At 34.9% G+C, this 19,101-nt stretch overlaps 1 protein-coding gene across 3 annotated transcripts in view; it reads right to left on the bottom strand.

Moving 5' to 3' along the window:
• Window positions 1-19,101, bottom strand: part of LOC127282314 (programmed cell death 6-interacting protein) — a 177,553-nt gene that overhangs the window by 48,294 nt on the left and 110,158 nt on the right. For all 3 annotated transcript variants that reach the window (XM_051306483.1, XM_051306484.1, XM_051306485.1), the window contains one exon: window positions 13,127-13,304. In XM_051306483.1, the coding sequence (XP_051162440.1) occupies window positions 13,127-13,304 (178 nt within the window). The remainder of the gene's footprint in view (window positions 1-13,126; window positions 13,305-19,101) is intronic.

Genomic DNA, 19,101 nt, shown 5'->3' with positions numbered 1-19,101 from the left:
GAACACGAATTTGAAAAATCTTAAGGAAGATGCGATTGTGGTGTTCCGAAGATGTTGTATTCAGTTAATTTTATTGGCAAATTCCTTGGATTTGTGATCTTTTTGACAAAGAGGAATAATACTATTTTATTGCCAAAGGAAGAATATGGTATTATTATTTTATTTTAAAGGAACCTACTAATTTTACACACAGGAAAATGTCCTGGAAATTGGTGTAGAGGTCAGTGCGATCACCTAACCGAACGTCAGCGGTTGACCACAACGTATTAAATTATGTTTCTATTGTGACGGGAAAATATTTCTTGACATTATTTTGAGAAATAAATGATCAAATATCAGTTAGGATAAGGGTTAGGGAAAAAAGGTCAATAACTCGCCCTGTGACCTTACATCGATCTAAGCGCCAATAGTTCAATATATTGGCGCATTGCCGAAAATCGTCGGGTCCGTTCCTCACTCTTTGTCCGTACGTCTTATTGTGTGTTGGAAATATATCTCCATGTTTGTATTATACCAAATTATATTGAATTGTTGGATCGATTGAATATTAAAATTGTATGGAACTTGAGGATCGACGTTATCCAAACTTATTATCGTATTGTTTGAACGAAATTTAGGAAAAGAGTCGATATTTGATCAGACAAGTAAGTGGTTAATGTATTTCATTTGATCTTTTATAATAAATTTTATATTCCTGGAAGTCGCCTAATATTTTATTTTTATATTTTGTATTTGGGTTCACCAACTTCCCTTCCTGTGATCTAAGTCTTTTGTTGATTTTAATTAATAAATTAACTGGCGTCTTTGTGCAACTAAAATTAATATTTTATTTTATATCGTCAAATAGAGCCCCAGCAACTCTGAACTCGGTCGCGCTGGGTGAGGAATAATTTTAACTTTGATTATTTATTCTTATTTTATTATATTTTCTCTTAATAACAAGTTATTCCGTCTCACTATTAAAAAATTAAATTAAATTTTAAACAGTTAATACATTACAAAATACATGCAAATTTTATGAAATATAAAGTGAATACCCTTGCAACAGTGTTTAGGTAGCGCTGGTCGTGTAGTGCTATTTTTGAATATATTTCTTCTCAAAAATGTAAAATATATGTCATTTAATTACATCCTAAATTATATTCATGATTTTTTTTTAAACTTTAAAATTTTGACATAATTTGTCTTTTTGAACGTCAAGAATTCCAAAAATGACCATAAAAAATTTCATGTATGTATGTATGGATGTATGATGTATATCTGTCACAAAGCTTTGTACGTCAATCACGCAAAAACGTCTTAACCGATTTGCGAGAAATTTGACACTGTAGTAGGTATTAACCCAAGTTAGGTTTATAAACTCACAGATTTGAAAAATTTTAATTAGAACAAAAGTTGCCACTTTTTCAAAAAAATCGAAAATTTTCCAATTATTTAATTTTTTTGAATTGCTGCAAACATTTTTGTAATTGTGTTTTTAATATTACTGAGTCACATTTTATCGTAATTTTACCTTAATTCTTGGTAAATCTAAAAATTTTAAAAATTAATTGTTCAGCTTAAAAAATTTGTGAAATTAATATTTTTGTAAAATGTTCTCTTATTTAAAAAAATGACTTCCTTAAGGTCTCTAACAAAGATTTTTATTTAGAATAATAATAAAAACTATACCTATTAAGGGGTTTCCTAAATTTTTTTGCCCTAAAATAGAAGGTTTATAAAAGATCGTGTACTCATAAGTTTTAAAATATAATTGATCAAAAGTTTTTACATGTTACTATATACGTCAAGAACTATTTAAAAAAAAATTGCGATCTTAAAAAATATTATTATGCTCCTTCTACAGAGGTCGCTATGTACACTGGTCAAAATCAAAGTCCTTTACGGTAACCACTGTAGCTCATCGCAGAATCATCTAAAATAAAAAATCAAACGTGATTTTAAAGTTTAAGACCTAATACAGGTCCTAAACCTCGAGATATTAAAAAAAATCAAAAATTAAAAAAATGGCAAGCTTTGGAACCCAAAAAACTGAAAAAACACCATTTTTTTGACAATCAATCACTCACAAAAACCTGATTATTGAATATTTTAAATATATTAGAGGTTTAGGGCCTGCAAAAACTTCCACTGAATCGAATGCAACTTGAATTTTTGAAATCGGTCAAACGGTTTTTGAGTTCTACTGGTTACCATTTTTAAATATAGTGTTTTGAGAAAAAAGCGTTTAAAGTTTTGATATCAAAAGGTTATAATTAGTCAAGCAGAAGTAACTAAATCAGCTTGAAAATTCTTACTCAGGGGTTTTTGGGGTCGCTGATTACGAATATGATGTCAGATTTTAAAAATTCAAAATGGCGGATCCAATATGGCGGACATGAAAGTTAAAAATCAATTGCATTTACTCGAAACTTGGTACTCGGGGGGTTTTTGGGGTCGCTGATTACGAATATGATGTCAGATTTTAAAAATTCAAAATGGCGGATCCAATATGGCGGACGAAAAATTTTAAAACTAATCGGATTTGCTCGAAAATGATGAAATGATATGAATATGATGAATTGTCCGTACTGGGTCCATGACCATGTCGGGTTTATTATCAGCAAACCAAAAAACCTTTTTTATATTTGAATTTTCGAATTCTGTCATCATATTCAATCCAAGCATTTTTTAAATTTGTCCGACATCTTGGATCCGCCATTTTGAATTTTTAAAATATGACTTCAGATTTGTAATCATCGACCTCAAAAACCCCCAAGTAGTAAATTTCAAGCAAATCCAAGCATTTTTTAAAAACTCGTCCGCCATATTGGATCCGCCATTTTGAAATTTGAAAAATGGACACCGGATTCGTAATCAGCGACCCCATAAACCCCCGAGTAGGACATTTCGAGCCAATCTAAACACTTTTTAAAAAACTTGTCAGCCATATTGGATCCGCCATTTTGAATTTTTAAAATCTGACATTAAATTCGTAATCAGAGACCCCAATAACACCCCGAGTAACGAATTTCAAGCAAATCCATTCGCTCGGTTTATCGTGGACACGAAAGGGTTAATTATACGATCTGTAGACGCATACATATATATATATATGTATTTTGTTAAATAACTTAAGATTTTGAGCGAATTACGATCTAATGATTTAACCACACATTCTTAACATACTTTCCTATCAAAAAATGAAGAAAAAAAAAATTCGATTTTTTTGACCAAAAAAATTTAGGAAACCCCTTAACGCGCGTAATACGGGAAGCTGATAAAGAATTTTAAAAATATACCAAAAAAATAGAAACTTATACCGACAACAATTAATTGTTAACATTTAATTAATCTATATTAATAAAATCAGAATCAAACTTTTGTCTGTACATTACTCAGAATCAAAAAGCTTTGACGTAGTTTGTCGTTATGAAGAACAAGGATTCCAAAAATGTCCGTTAAAAAATTTGTGTCTGTACGTATGTCTGCAATATTTTGTTCCAGTATCACGCAAGAACAGTTTGACCAATTGAAGTGAAACTTGGCAGTCTCTTAGGTATTAGCCGAACTTAAAATCTTAGTTATTTTCGATTAAAAAATATTAATTTGTATAAAAGATATGCTACTTTTTTAAAAATATTCAAATTATTCATTTCTTAATATATTGTTTCTAAACCTTCTATACTTGGATATTAAATGTTATTTAGTCAAATTTTAAAATAATTTTTCAAAAATTACAAGCTAAATTTGAGATATAGCTATAAAACTGTTCTTGAGATTAAAAATCGAAATAACAATTATTGTAACCAATTGCTTTCAAACTTAATTCAGGGGTATTTTTAGAATCTCTGATTAAGATTTTCACGTCGAAATAATAAAATTACAAATTCAAAGTCTCTGGTTCAAAAATTTGAGAATCAAAAAATCGAATAATAAATTATTGTAATAATTGAATTTATGCGTCCCAAATGATTTTGTTTGTACAAATTTGTAATTATAAATTACAGATTTGTACCCACACAGAAGCAAAAAATTCGACCAATATTATATGAAGAGCCATAGAAAATGCAGTATATTATCGTTTATAATCATAGTATTCTTTTGAGTGTGTATTTTTGTGATGGAATATTCCATAAGTTTTTAGTGCTGTGGGGATGAGATGTATGATTGGTTACCTCTACGTGGTGCATCTTGAAAAAAATATCATTGAAATGTTTAAATTTATTAAAAAAATTTAATTTGGTATAATTAAGTTTAAATCATAATTGAAGTATAAATCAGAATTTAAGTTTAAGGAAGATATAAGTTTTTATTGACATGGGTTAAATAAAAAAAATATTTATATAATTTTTAAGTACTGTAAATGTATTCTGATATATTTACAGATGATCCTGGAGAAAATATTGAGTAAATATTAATACTTTTTGTACGAAAATACTATAAGTCACGGGCCACTACCCAGTAAACGAAAAAGAATTGACATGAATTGGATTTTATTCACAAAGAGCTTTGGTGAATCCCGTTTAGCGGCAAATACAAATTGGAGCTATGTTGCAATTCTTCTGAATTCGACAAGCCTCTATTGAACTGACGAATCCTCAATTCGTTCAATTTTAGTGAAGTAGTTTTCTAAGCTGTAATTCTTTCTAATTCGTCTGCACGAATTCAATAAATACGTTAGTCAATTCGTTTGAATTCGTGAGTTTGAACACTTCCCCAAGTAGCACGGAATATTGGTTGAATGTTACGGTGATATAAAGTGGAAATATTCCTGTGACATTCAGGCGATATCATAATGTCCGCTTCATGGGGACTTTCCACGGTGATATTTCTGTGACATTCGCGTGATATTCGTATGATAGCGAGGGAATATTCCCGTGAAATTCATGTAATATTGAGGGGATATCCCTGTAATATTGAGCGGAATATTCCTGATATTGAGGGAATATTCATCTATTATTGAGGGGGAATATTCCCTCGGTATCATACGAACATTACGCGAATGTCACAGGAATATCACCGTAGAATGTCCCCAAGAAGCGGACATTATGATATCGCCTGAATGTCACAAGAATATTCTCGTTTGATATCACCTTGACATTCAAGCAATATTCCGTGCTATTTGGGTTAATTCGCTAAACGCCGCAATGGGAGGGCGAACATCACTCTTTCTCGTAGTTGATGCCACTAGATTTGTATATAAGAAGTGAATTAAAATTTGTTTCTCTTGAGACGGAATAATTTGTTATTAAGAGCAAATATAATAAAATAAGAATATGTTGAAATGTAGATATATATTAATAACTAAAATATAAAAGATATAGTTTAGTTAGTTTCTTTGGAAACAATTTAGAGTTACGTTTATTACTTTTTATAACTGACACTTTAGAATTTTTGGGGAATTACTCACAATAAATTCAGGGCTTAAATAATAAACTTAAACGTGGGTCTAAAATAGTTTTGAGGATTAAGATCCAGATGAGTTTCAGATTGTGGAAACGAGACTAAAAAGCAAACATTGTAAATTTTATTGCACTCAGCGAACTTCTCGTTCGTGATTGTAATTAGGGCCAGGACCTTTTGCCTGAACCCTTACTAAATTGTATTGAGCCACTACTTTTACTCTGTACCCCCACTTTTTTTGGGAACTGAAATCTCAGGATAGGAGACCAATCTTAGGTCTAGGTTAGTTAGTTGCTCTTCACCTTTGTAATCATTCACAAGTTTTAATAAATTATAGAATCCGATTAAAATAAATATATGCGTTTTATTTAAACGAAAATCGATGTACCTTTTTAAGTAGAGTTACATTATTGTTAATTAATTCCAACTTTTTGAATGGAAAAATAAATTATCAAAATATTTCATGGTCCTTCAAGCCGGATTCTATAAAGAAGAGTAAAGGTGAAAAATTAAGTGATTTAATATGTTTCAACTGTAATTGTTACAAGAACATAACGGTCTACGCGTAAACATTAAGTGCATTTATTCGATCACTTTAAAACATAAAGTAACTCTATGAACTCTCAGGAATCGTTCAAGTATCAATGTGAACCAAGTATAAAGGGAGAGTGTTCGTACTTACTAACAATTAAAAACCTATTGGACTATTGAATTTGGACGTTTACACGAAAGTTATTATTCAAGTCTGAGCATTGTGTGTGAATTCGTAAAAAACAGACTGAATTTTACTACAACGACCAGAATCCTGTTCCAATATATCCAGAGACGATTTGGATCGAGAAGCAGCAGAGGTATCGAGCATAACATCAACAAGGTAACGCTCATTTATCGAATCGCTAATCCTTTCATTTCCTTTTCTAAAAATAGCTGAAATTCAAGTAAAACAAAATAAACAAAAGTTCACGACTTTAAAAGCACAAGCTACAAAATTTAAACTATTTTTTGAAGAATATCAAACAACCGCGCCAATTATAATAAAATTGAATGTTCGGTTAGATAAATTTAAAACTAATTTTCACAATTTTGACGAGATTGCTGATCAATTAGAACTTCTTGACGAAGGAGTTGATCATTCAGCTGATCGCTTTGAAATTGAAGAAACGTATCTAGATCTTTTGACACTTGCGGAACAATTAAAAATAAGTGCCACTCCTGCTAGCGTTGTAGCATCAACGGTGGTAAATACAAATGTAAACGAACATCCACGATCATTCAAAAGACGTATCAAACTTCCGGAAGCTTCTCTTCCGAAGTTTGAAGGTAGATATGAGGACTGGCTTTCGTTTAAAGATTCATTTACTAGTATGATTCATAATCAAGAAGATTTGACTGATATTGAAAAGTTACAGTATTTCAAATCAACGTTATCAGGAGAGGCTGCAAATAAAATAAAAAATTTAAATATGAGTAGTGATAATTATAAACGCGCTTGGAAATTGTTAGAAACGGCTTATGCTGATGAACGTCTTATTATCTCCCGACATTTAAGTCTTTTGCTTCGGCTTCCTATTCAGGAAAAGAATCAGCAGAAGGTTTAAGCCAGTTGGCAGATGATACTCAGCAACATATAGAATCATTGAAAACTTTGAATGTAAATGTAACTGAGGAAATTGTAGTTCAAATTTTAGAAGAGAAATTGCATAAAAATACGGCTGAAAAATGGGAAGAAACAATAAATAAGGGCACCTTTCCAAAATTAGAAGAAATGTTAGAGTTTTTGTATAAAAGTGCTGCGCGATTGTCAAAACTCGGTGATGATAGAATAAATCAATGTTCTAATAAAAATTAAAACTCTGCGTCAAATCAAGAGCGAAATAAAAAGCACAATAAAAAAACCGAGGCAAGCATTTCTTACAACTAATAAAAAATCGTGTCCTTTTTGTAGCGAAACTCATAGTACATATAAATGCGAAAAATTCCGCTCATATTCAATACCTCAACGCGTTCAAGCTGCTAAAGAAGCGTCATTATGTTCCAATATTTGTTCGAAAAAGCATAATACTTTGCTCCATGACCCTAAGGAGAATTTGTTTGATAAAACGGCAAAACAATCATTTTCTCAAAATAATGCATGACTAACTTCGGTTGTCACAGAGCCCTTTGCATTTTCAGTTAAAACTCGAGAACCCAACAATCAATTAATGACTAGCGTGTGCGTTCGCGTTGCAAATCGGAACAATGAATTTTTGAAGTGTCGAGCATTACTAGATACATGTTCTACAGCTAATTTTGTCACTGAAGAATTAGCAAATAAATTGGGTTTAATTAAAAGGAAATGCTCAGTGCCTGTAGGAGCTTTAAATGACATGACAACAGTTACGAAACACGTAGTCGCAATAACCTTTCGTTCGACTTGCAATGAATTTGAAAAAACTCTTGACTTTTTGACAATTCCTTCTATTGCGAACTGTATCCCAAATGAACCGATACATCGCGAGAATCTGAGATTACCTTCAAATTTACCTCTTGCCGATCCTGAATTTTATATTCCTGCTCCAATTAATATGTTGATAGGATCTGGACCGACATTGTCCTTATTTTGCATAGGTCAGATTAATTTATCAAAAAACCATGAAGATCTCTTTTTACAAAAAACGCGATTAGGATGGATAATTGGAGGCAACTTTAATTATTCAAAACAAGTAAATTCAGCGAATTGCAATTTAATCAATTTACAAGATACGTTGACTCGTTTTTGGGAAATCGAAGAAGGAAACAAGAATATAATTTGGTCAAAGGAAGAAGTCGAATGTGCAGAGTTTTTTCGTAAAACAGTAAGCCGAGTTCAATCTGGTCAATACAAAGTCGCGCTACCATTTAAATCGAATATTTCGGAACTCGGACATTCTTACTCAAGAGCTTTAAAACGATTAAAATCTCTCCTTTATAAATTTGAAAAAGATCCTACTTTCGCAGAAGAATACACAAGAGTAATAAACGAATATATTACTCTCGGACAAATGACTAACGTTACTGATTTCGCGAATACAAACGACGGATTTTATTTACCACATCAAGCCGTGATTAAAGAATCAAGTCTAACAACAAAATTGCGCGTTGTATTCGATGGCTCAGCCAAAACTACAACCGGTATATCGTTAAACGAAATTTTAATGACAGGGCCAACAATGCAAGACAATTTAATTAGTCACATTATTCGTTTCCGTATATATAATTTCGTCATTATTGCGGATATAGAAAAAATGTATCGTCGAGTTCTCGTTCGCGAAGAAGATCGCAAATTTCAAAATTTCAAAAAAAATCACAGGGAGGGAAGTTGGTGAACCTAAATACAAAATATAAAAATGAAATATTAGGCGACTTCCAGGAATATAAAAATTATTATAAAAGATCAAATGAAATACATTAACCACTTACTTGTCTGATCAATAATGATCAAATATCGACTCTTTTAATAAAATTCGTTCAAATAATACGATAAGAATTTTGGATAACGTCGATCCTCAAGTTCCATACAATTCCATTCAATCGATCCAACAATTCAATATAATTTGGTATAATACAAACAAAGAGATATACTCCCAACATACAATAAGGCGAACGGATTCGACGATTTTCGGCAATGCGCCAATATATTGAACTATTGGTGCTTAGATCGATGTAAGGTCACAGGGGCGAGTTATTGACCTTTTTTCCCTAACCCTTATCCTAAAATTTGATAATTTATTTCTCAAAATAATCTCAAGAAATATTTTCCCGTCACACTCTTTAAAATATTTTTCTGCCTGATGTCTCTCCTATTTATTAGGTTGTGAGACAAATTTTTTTTTTGAAGAAATGGTTTCACTAATACTGTGATGACCATTTTTTTATTTTAATTTAATTATTTACCGCTTGAGCGTCATGGCGTTCCAACTGGCGTCGTGCGTGGCAGTGACAGAAGCGTCAAAAAGGCATAAATGGCGTTCCTACTTGAATTCAATTTGTAAAGTCTGTAGACATAATTAACTAACTATAACTTACTTTTTATATTTTTTGAGATTAAGCAAGACGTATGTGACAGGAAAAAATTATTTTTTTAAACATTCAAACAGTTTTTTCGAAATTTAAAGTCGACAATTTTTGGTACTTTTTTGCGAATGGCGTTCTAACATTTACTCAATAAAATTATATTTCTGCTTCCAAAAACTGTTCAAACCACCCAAATCTTGTTACTCGGGGATTTTCGGGATCGCTGAACATGCATTTGATGCCAAATTGACAATTTGACAGTTGACAGCTGTCAATTCAACTGTCAACTTCTATAAAAAACAAATATTTTTTATGAATATGACAGTATAACCCTTTCAGGGGCACATTATTCTAAGCATACAAATTTTTGTTTCATTACGTATTTATACGTTTTTTGGGTCGCTGAATACAAATCCGAGGTCAGATTTTGCAAATTTTAAAAATTCAAAATGGCGAATCCAATATGGCGGACATTTTTTTTAAAATTCAATATATTCGCTTGAAACTTGTTACTCGGGGTAACGAGTTTCATACAAATTGCATTATATTTTTAAAAAGTCGTCCGCCATTTTGAATTTTGAAAAACTGACCTCAGATTCGTAATCAGGGACCCCAAAAACCCCCGAGTAAAGATTTTCAAAGTCGTAGCACTTCGCGTTTACAAATAGCTGAATTAATTATTAAAAAAATGCATATTTTTCAGATTGATGGAATAATATTAAGTTAACAATAATAAATTATTCATAAACAATATTATAGATTCGTTATATTATATCCTTAGAATCTAAAAATAAGAAATATATGATTATTATTAGATAAATATGCCGGAAATACCAAAAATACAACAACAAAAAAGGTGGGACGTATACGTCTCACTGCCCCTGAAAGGGATAAGGGTTTTCGGGGTCGCTGATTACGAATATGAGATCAAATTGACAATTCGACAGCTGTCAAATCAACTGTCAAATTTATAAAAAGTGATTAATGTTAATGAAAATAATAGTATAAGGGTTTTCGAGGTCGCTGAATACGAATATGTGGTCAAATTGACAATTTCAGAATTGACAGCTGTTAATTTAACTGTCAAATTGTCAATTTGATCTCATATTCGTAATCAGCGACCCCGGAAACCCTTATACAGTTATTTTCATAAAAAATAATTGTCTTTTATAGAAGTTGACAGTTGAATTGACAGCTGTCAACTGTCAAATTGTCAATTTGGCATCAAATGCATGTTCAGCGATCCCGAAAATCCCCGAGTAACAAGATTTGGGTGGTTTGAACAGTTTTTGGAAGCAGAAATATAATTTTATTGAGTAAATGTTAGAACGCCATTCGCAAAAAAGTACCAAAAATTGTCGACTTTAAATTTCGAAAAAACTGTTTGAATGTTTAAAAAAATAATTTTTTCCTGTCACATACGTCTTGCTTAATCTCAAAAAATATAAAAAGTAAGTTATAGTTAGTTAATTATGTCTACGGACTTTACAAATTGAATTCAAGTAGGAACGCCATTTATGCCTTTTTGACGCTTCTGTCACTGCCACGCACGACGCCAGTTGGAACGCCATGACAAGTGGTTAAATATAAAATAATAATAACTTAAAAAATAATAAAAATAAAAAAATAATTTTTTTAAATTAATTGATGTTTTAAATTATTAAAATTTTTAATATTGGCTTATTATTGGTTGACAATCATTGGCAACAGCGTGGACAGCCCATGAATTTACCAATAATGGCCCATCATTGGGTGCCATTATTGAAATTATATTGGCATCCTTGGCTCCCATGATTGGGTCATTAATACGCCAATGGTATTTTTCCCATTGGGAATTCATTTCTATTCATTTCAATTTACTTTAAATAGTTCATTTGTACTGGGTAGATGTCGAAACCCGCAGAAGGCGGGGTCGACAGCTTTTAAAAATAAAATTGATTGTTTATATAAATTATTAAAAATTTTCAACAATAAATTTTTTTTCCAAAAATATAACGTATTTTGAACAAAAAACATCTTAAAAGTAATCTGAGATATTACCTTTAATTTCAAATGAAATCCCACGTATACACGCAAACAAATTTTGAGCCCAATAAAAAGACAAAATTGTACAAAAATTTGTTACTTGGGGGATTCTGGTGTCGCTGATTGAAAATTTGATATCAGTTTTAAAACATCCAAAACTGGCGGATTCAATATGACGACCAAAAATTTTAAAATGACAAGATTCGCTTAAAACTCGTTACTTAAGGGTTTTTGGGATTGCTGATTTCGAATTTGACGTCAGATTAAAAAAATTCAAAATGTCGGATCTAATATGACAATCAAATATGTTGAAAAATTACTAAAGTATCTTACTTGTTGTTGTTTAGGATTTTCCTAAACAAAAAAAATACATATAATTATTGAAACAAACAATCTTTAAAATATTCTCTCTGTATTAAATATTTAATTAAAAAATCAATATAAAATGTACAACTAAAGAAAAAGAAAAAAAAATGAAACTAAATTAAAATAAATCTAAAATATAAAAAATTAAGGAATCTAAAGTCCTACCGCACACTTTCACGAGGCTAACTCTCGGGTCGTAAATAAGATAATATGTACCAGCTGACAGCGAGGATTTGAATTTGATCTCGATTGTGGTCCCGTACTGCCTCTATTTGACGTTCTATAGTGGTTTAACCCCTTAATAATTACGTCCATAAGATTATGCTATTTTAAAGTTTTTAAATCTGAGTTCAAATTCAAAATCAGCGACCTCAAAAACCCCCATGTAACAATTTCTATGCAATTTTAATTAATTTTTGACCTGTTATGGCAAATCATAAATCAGATCCGCCATTTTGAATTTTTAAAATCTGACTTTATATTCCCAATCAGGGACCATAAATACAATAGTATACACATTTGCACAAATTTTTGTCTTTCGGACTCTTATTGATAACACTGCCCTGCATCGATTTTGCGAATAACGTGGGACATAGTGTTTCCGAACGGATTTTTTGTGCTGAACACGAATCCTGTGTCGAAAACTTCCCATCACGTCACGTTTTCGAGAAAATAGGGGTTGAAACCCCTAAAAATAGGGTTTTTGGCCATTTTTGAAAAATTATACAGCGAAAACCTGACGTGGTATTTTATTTTGACATCCGCCATATTGGATCCGCCATTTTGAATTTTTGAAATCTGACTTCAGATTCGTAATCAGCGACCCCGAAAACCCCTTAACTATCATGATTTATTTAATTGTTATCCATTTTGAATTTTTATGTTATGTTTACATTTTTTTCGTGCACCCCTAGACAAAAACACACCCCCTGCTCTAAGGGTGAGTGCGATCAATTTCGAATATAGCTCGTTTGAAAGGGCATGAACCAACCTTTAATTTCTGATATCAGCAAAGTTTGTACAACGTCAGGTTTTCGCTGTATAATTTTTCAAAAATGGCCAAAAACCTTATTTTTAGGGGTTTCAACCCCTATTTTCTCGAAAACGTGACGTGATGGGAAGTTTTCGACCCCGGATTCGTGTTCAGCACAAAAAATCAGTTCGGAAACACTATGTCCCATGTTATTCGCAGAAAAAAATTTGAAATTTGTAGGGCAGTATAATTTGGGCCGACTTATGAGATTTTGTCCTTGACTGCGAAGGGATTTATAGTAGTATTAAGTAAATTAACGTGACAAATATATTTGTATTTTAGTACCTCATTTAAAATATCTTCATTTCTCTTAAGTAATTCCGGCAATTCATTCATGGCTGCTTCCAGAGCTGTAATACCACCTTCAGTCTTTACAAAAGCAGCTTTATCAATTAAAGATTGCGGAACATCTATGCCACTAGTGTCTTCAATAGCAGCAGGCAAATTTAGATTAGCTAACACACTGTTAAAACAGAAAAAAGGAGTTTTATATATCATCAATTTAGGATATTAGTAGGTAGGCTGGGAGAGTTCAGGATAGTTGAAATGTATTACCAAAATTATCGGCATTTGTAATAAAGAGGATGTTATAGTTGGTTATATTCCAATTTATTTTCATTCACTAGTAAGTATCCATAGCGTAATTTCAAATATTCAAATAACATTATGAATAATTCTTAACGAACCGTGAATAGCCTCCTTTTCATATCGATTATGTCAAAATGTATTACCATTTTATTGTCTTTTAATATAAAATGTTTTCCCGTGTTGTCAAAGAAATAATAATTTTTTTTGTTTCATATAAAATTAATTAAGGTATATTATAATTTTGTCTAATATATGTTTACACTATATAAGATACACTATATTACCAAATATAACCTTAAGAAATATTATATTTAAAACCTATTTTTAATTACTTTATAGGTTAGCTATTTAAATCGGAGTTCGGTACAACGTTGACAGCAAAACACAATGAAAAATCCCCTCTCTCTCTCAGCAATTAACTTAACGTCCTATCTCTATGAAATCCTGCGCTCGGCTGATTCTCGCTTCTTCCTTTCTCCGCACTGCGCAGGAGCTGCATGGAGGAGGAACTACAAGCCCACGATTGGCTCTTACAATTTGGAGAGAGGGTACTTCGCGCAAGGCTTCTCTCCAAGCTGCATAAATACAGAATTGCGCTTACTATCGTTCTCAACGATCTATCCAAGTCAACGACTGGGATGCCTAAGCCACCGGACGTGGAGACGTAATGCGTTCAAAATTCCCTCTTTAGTCGCCTCGTAAGACACGGCCGCGGATCGCGAGTGTTCCATATAATTTTGATTGATAGTTTAATTATTGTTGACTGTGATTTACTTATTTTTAAATAAAGAATTATACTCGTGAGAATCAGTGTTTAACTGGGAGTTGGCGTAATTATTAATTACAGATTGCGGAGATTTGCTGTTGAAGGCATCGTGGGATAGGTTTTTCTTAATAATAATTATCAACGACGCGCTAGATGCGCAATATTAATTTATTTAAAAAGCACGTCGCAAATTGGCGCCCAACGTGGGGCAGCCGCCAAACAGTGAGACAAACGAACCAAATTATTTAAATATTGGAGGCACATTTGTTGTGAAAATTTTTCCTTTGTTTGTGGGGACTAATATTTTGGGGAGTGTAAAAATCGTTGGAAAATACCAGGGCCATGGAATTAAATTGCCATGTGCACGGAAGTGACGTCATTTGCCGGTAGAAAAATGGCGACGAGCGAAGCCGTCGAAATTACAATGCCGCGCAAAATTTGAGGAGAGAGTGAGAGGCGGTGGTGTCATATTTTCTGCCAGGAGAGTGGGGAAAGGCTGGAGTCGTCGCGATTGTCGAAGCGAACAGCGAACAAGGGGTATTGTATGTGATTTTGAATATTTATTTTTACAAGTTGGCCAGCATTTTTGCTGAGAATTCAAAAGAATTAAAAAGGTGTTTCTTTAGATTTTCTTTTTGAGTTCGTGAGACCGGCGGTAAAATAGTGCGTATATTTATTATTTTTTTGTTGAAAGGGATTAGTAGCGTGGTGTAATAGTGAGTGTGAACAGGAAATTTATCATTTCCGTTGGCGTGGTGACGCCATGTTAAATTTTCAGGCGTTGAGGATTTAGACGCGGGAAACGATTATTTCTTTTCTTTTTATTGTGGTTTTATATGAAATCGAATACAGTGGAACGGAATAATTTTAATTTCTTTATTATAGTTTTTCTTGGGCCTGTGTAGATTTCTTTAAACTTTTATTTATTCTGTTGGGGGAATAAATAAGCGAGAGATAGTGAGTGGAGTTATTTAATTTTTTTTGGTTTTTCCTTCGTGGCGTGTCTCGTAGTGAAAAATTAATTTTAATTTTAGTGGTTAAACCTTGTTAATTTATGAGCGCTGAATTTGATAATTCAGACATAGCGATGCTGTCTTATCGACAGTATTTGGCTCTACTTCTAGAGGATGAGGACGCAAAAGCGATTTGGGTGAATATTTTGCGTACCCCAATTCGGGAAGTGAGTTCTGAATTGGAAAACCAGGGGTGCAGCGCGAGAGGCACTAATCAAGTGATTCGCGAACGATTATGGCGTCTACGGATGAAAATGTTGTTCGGTGAAAAACTGTATGTGCTTTGGTACAGTAATTTCGACATGGCGGACTCAGAACAAACCTTTCTGTGTGAGGCTTTCATGCCTATGGAAAGGAATGAGTCCAGTAAATCAAATCCTGAGGTTAGATTCGTGGTGGATACAGAGGGCGTACTGGGCGAGGGGGTCCTAAGCAGACAATTCGGCCATACGAAACAATTCTCCAGTCGCAGGAGAAAATGTTTCGTATGAGGAAGCAAGTGGTCAGTGCACACAAGGGGTGTACACTTCTCTGACCACGGTAGGAATTTGTACAGTCACCGCCAGTGCTGCGCCAGTCTCAACTACAGTTGTGACGTGTATGGCAGGATCAACAGTGGGAGGTAATACAAATGTTGTGTGGTCGACGCCTCAGAGGTTTGTACTCCGGCTGCCACACCAAGTTCTTGGCGAGTTCGACAAGTCAACACCGGGATGCATATTGGCCCAAGGTTAAGAGCAATTTGGGAGCAAAATCAGAACATGGGGGTTAACTGGCTGCCTTCTCAATTGCAGTCGTTTGGTTAAACACCTCAACCGATCGGTGTACCGTCGGAATATGACTCAGGGGTGACAACTGGTGCAATTCCAAAGAGACAGGGTCCTCAATCATTGGGGCCAAACCAGATATTTCCTGGTTCGGAAAACACGATAGAGGAAATGTCGGAGATAGTACGAGGAATGCGGAAGGTCTTAAATGCTCCTGAAGCAATGGAGTGGAGTAGTAGGGCACAAGGTTTACCTACTCCTCAAGTCACTAAGCCGAAGTCAGTGGGACACGCTGCCGTGGGCGGGAGTAATTCCGGATCAATGGGTGGAGCAGAGAGACATCCGAGTGAGGGTGATAAGTCCTCAAGAGGTGGAAAAAAATCTCCCTTGTGATTGATATTCCAATCTGAAGGCTCAGAAACGGATGACAGAGCAAATTTGGGGGAAAATAGGCGGAGACATGGTCACCCACACAGGGTGAATTCGCATACGGCCAAACTGTTCAAGGATTGGGACATTAAGTTTTCAGCTACGGAGAAGAAGGATCCAGAAGAGTTTCTGGAGCTGCTTCATGATTGCAAAGAATGCAATGATCTCACTGATCAACAGATTCTCATGGCTGTACCTAGCGTACTACGTCAGTCCGCCAGTAGGTGGTATAGGCTCACACGAGATGAGATTGGCTCTTAGAGAACTTTCAAGAAGTTGTTCTTGAGAGAATTCGCTGTGACATTGGACGATGAGGACGTATGGGACGAACTCAAAGCTCGTACACAGGCCAAAGGTGAGCGAATTTCTACCTACATCATGAAATTGAAGATAATTGCGGATCATATGAATAGACCGATATCTGAGGATAAATTGTTGAGAACAATTTTTAGAGGGTTGACTCCGGACTATCGAAGGTACATTGCAGGGTTCGAGGACGATTCGATAGGGGATTTGGAAACCATATTAAGGCGCTACGAGCGGATAAGGGACATTGATAAAAGATATGCCCCACCACCGCCAAAGAATAAAATGCTTTTTCCTTCAGCGGCCCCAAAGGGTACAATTAAAGGCCACAAAGTTGATGCTTTGTTGCAAGGTTCCTCTTCAGAGTCTGGGACCGAAATGAGGGATAAAAAGGATGTTAAAAGGAAGTTCTTGATTTGGGGCGTCAACAGGACAATAATAAAATTGTCCCAGAGCAGCGAAAGGTGCAAGAGATTCCTAAAACTTTTACCCAGGTCGTTGCACAGAATGTCCCAAGTGTTGTGGCCGGTGGTCAACCAAGTGGGAATGTCCCACGACCGCCGTGGAAACCTAGAGGTGTCCCTAACCCGGCGTCAACAGGGCAACGACCTTTCCTTGGAGCTTGTAATATATGCCAAGTGGTGGGACACAGAGCAGCGCAGTGTCCCAGTCGTGTCTGTTTTAGCTGTCGGGGTCAAGGATATTTCTCGTCAGAGTGTACCAATAGGTTACCAAGAACACCGAATGTGTTCTGTCAGGTTTGTGGGACTAAAGGGGTAATATTTACCCAATGTCCAAACTCCGTTTATGCAAGAGAGCTGTTGGGAAACGCGAAAGTGGGGGACAGGGTGTCCTTTTCCCCCAATTCCAACAACCACGGAGCTGAGGGAAAATCAATCAGAGATTTTCTTCAGAGTGCAGCCAATGCAATACAAGAGTGATGAGCTGGGGGAACAAGATAGTGTGGCGGTCGAAAGACCAGAATATGGGGAGAAAATGACCAAGTTGAGTCAAAGAGTCAAGAAGAGGGTAACATGGGAGGTAACTGGTGGAACTAGTGGCCGTCCTATTTTTGTGTCCGAGAACACCGATCAGGACGAGAATATTCCTACAGAGTATAGTGTGATAGGAAATATGGGAGAAAGAACTAACGGAATTTTGATGGGAGAAGGGATAGTGTGTCCCAAAAATTATGAAGGGACAATTAGTGCTGACTTGGATCCAACACGTATAGTTGATCAATGAAGTTAAAAAATTGTTGGACCAGGGAATAATCGAAGCAGCTGACAGTGATTGGAGTACGGCACCGGTAGTGGTGAAAAAGAGTGATGGCTCACTTCGGCTCTGTTTTGATTACAGAGACGTTAACAAGGTCACGATCAGGGACGCATATCCAATTCCAAGCGTTGATTCAATTTTGGATAAGCTTCGGAAGGCGAGATTTATTTAAAAAATAGATCTCAAGATGGCGTACCATCAAGTACCGATGTCGGAAGAGAGCAAAAAGATTACGGCTTTCTCTGTTCCAGGATTGGGCCTGTTCCAACTTAAACGGATGCCATTTGGGTTGACTAATGCTCCTATGACGTTTCAGCGGTTGGTAGATTCGTTATTTGGCCCACAATTTGAACCTGTGGTGTTCGGCTACCTTGATGATATAATCATAGTAACTGGCGAATTCGAGGAACATCTTCATTGGCTAGAGATAGTTCTACAGAAATTGGCCACGGCGGGTTTAGTGGTGAACCCAGAAAAATGTGAATTTGGGTGTTCACGAGTTACTTATTTGGGATATGTTTTGGACAAAGATGGACTGAGACAAGATCCTGATAAGATTGCTCCCGTGTTGGAGTATCCAGTCCCTAACAATATCAAGCAACTTCGTCGCTTTTTGGGGATGGTGGGGTGGTATTCTCGCTTCATTGAGAACGATAGCGAGTTAAAAATACCACTGTTACGGCTACTCCATAAAGGAAAAATTTGGGAGTAGGCTGAAGAGCAAGAAGAAGCGTTTCAAAAATTGAAACAGAAACTGGTCTCAGCACCGGTACTGGCACGGCCTGATTTCACAAAACTTTTCACCATACAGTGCGATGCTAGTGATACAGCCGTTGGGGCGGTTCTTACATTGTCTCGCATGTTCGAGCTTGACGTCGATGAGGTATCAGCGTTCGAAACGATCACTGATCCATGGTATGTGAAACGCAGGGAGTTAGTTGAGAAATTTCCTCAACGTTTTCCAGGCTGGTTGGTTGAGAACAATAGATTATATCGCCACAGAAGCGATCCATTGTTACTCCCAATTACAGGTGAAAAAGAAGGCTGGAAATTAGTGGTTCCGTCAGAGTACAGAGAAAAGATCATGCAAACTGCTCATGCAGAAATTTCGGC

This window comes from Leptopilina boulardi, unplaced genomic scaffold, assembly GCF_019393585.1.
Source record: "Leptopilina boulardi isolate dan_hultmark-lab unplaced genomic scaffold, ZJU_Lbou_2.1 LbouV2_297, whole genome shotgun sequence".
Lineage (NCBI taxonomy): Eukaryota > Metazoa > Arthropoda > Insecta > Hymenoptera > Figitidae > Leptopilina > Leptopilina boulardi.
This window is presented reverse-complemented; position numbering and strand designations above follow the sequence as displayed.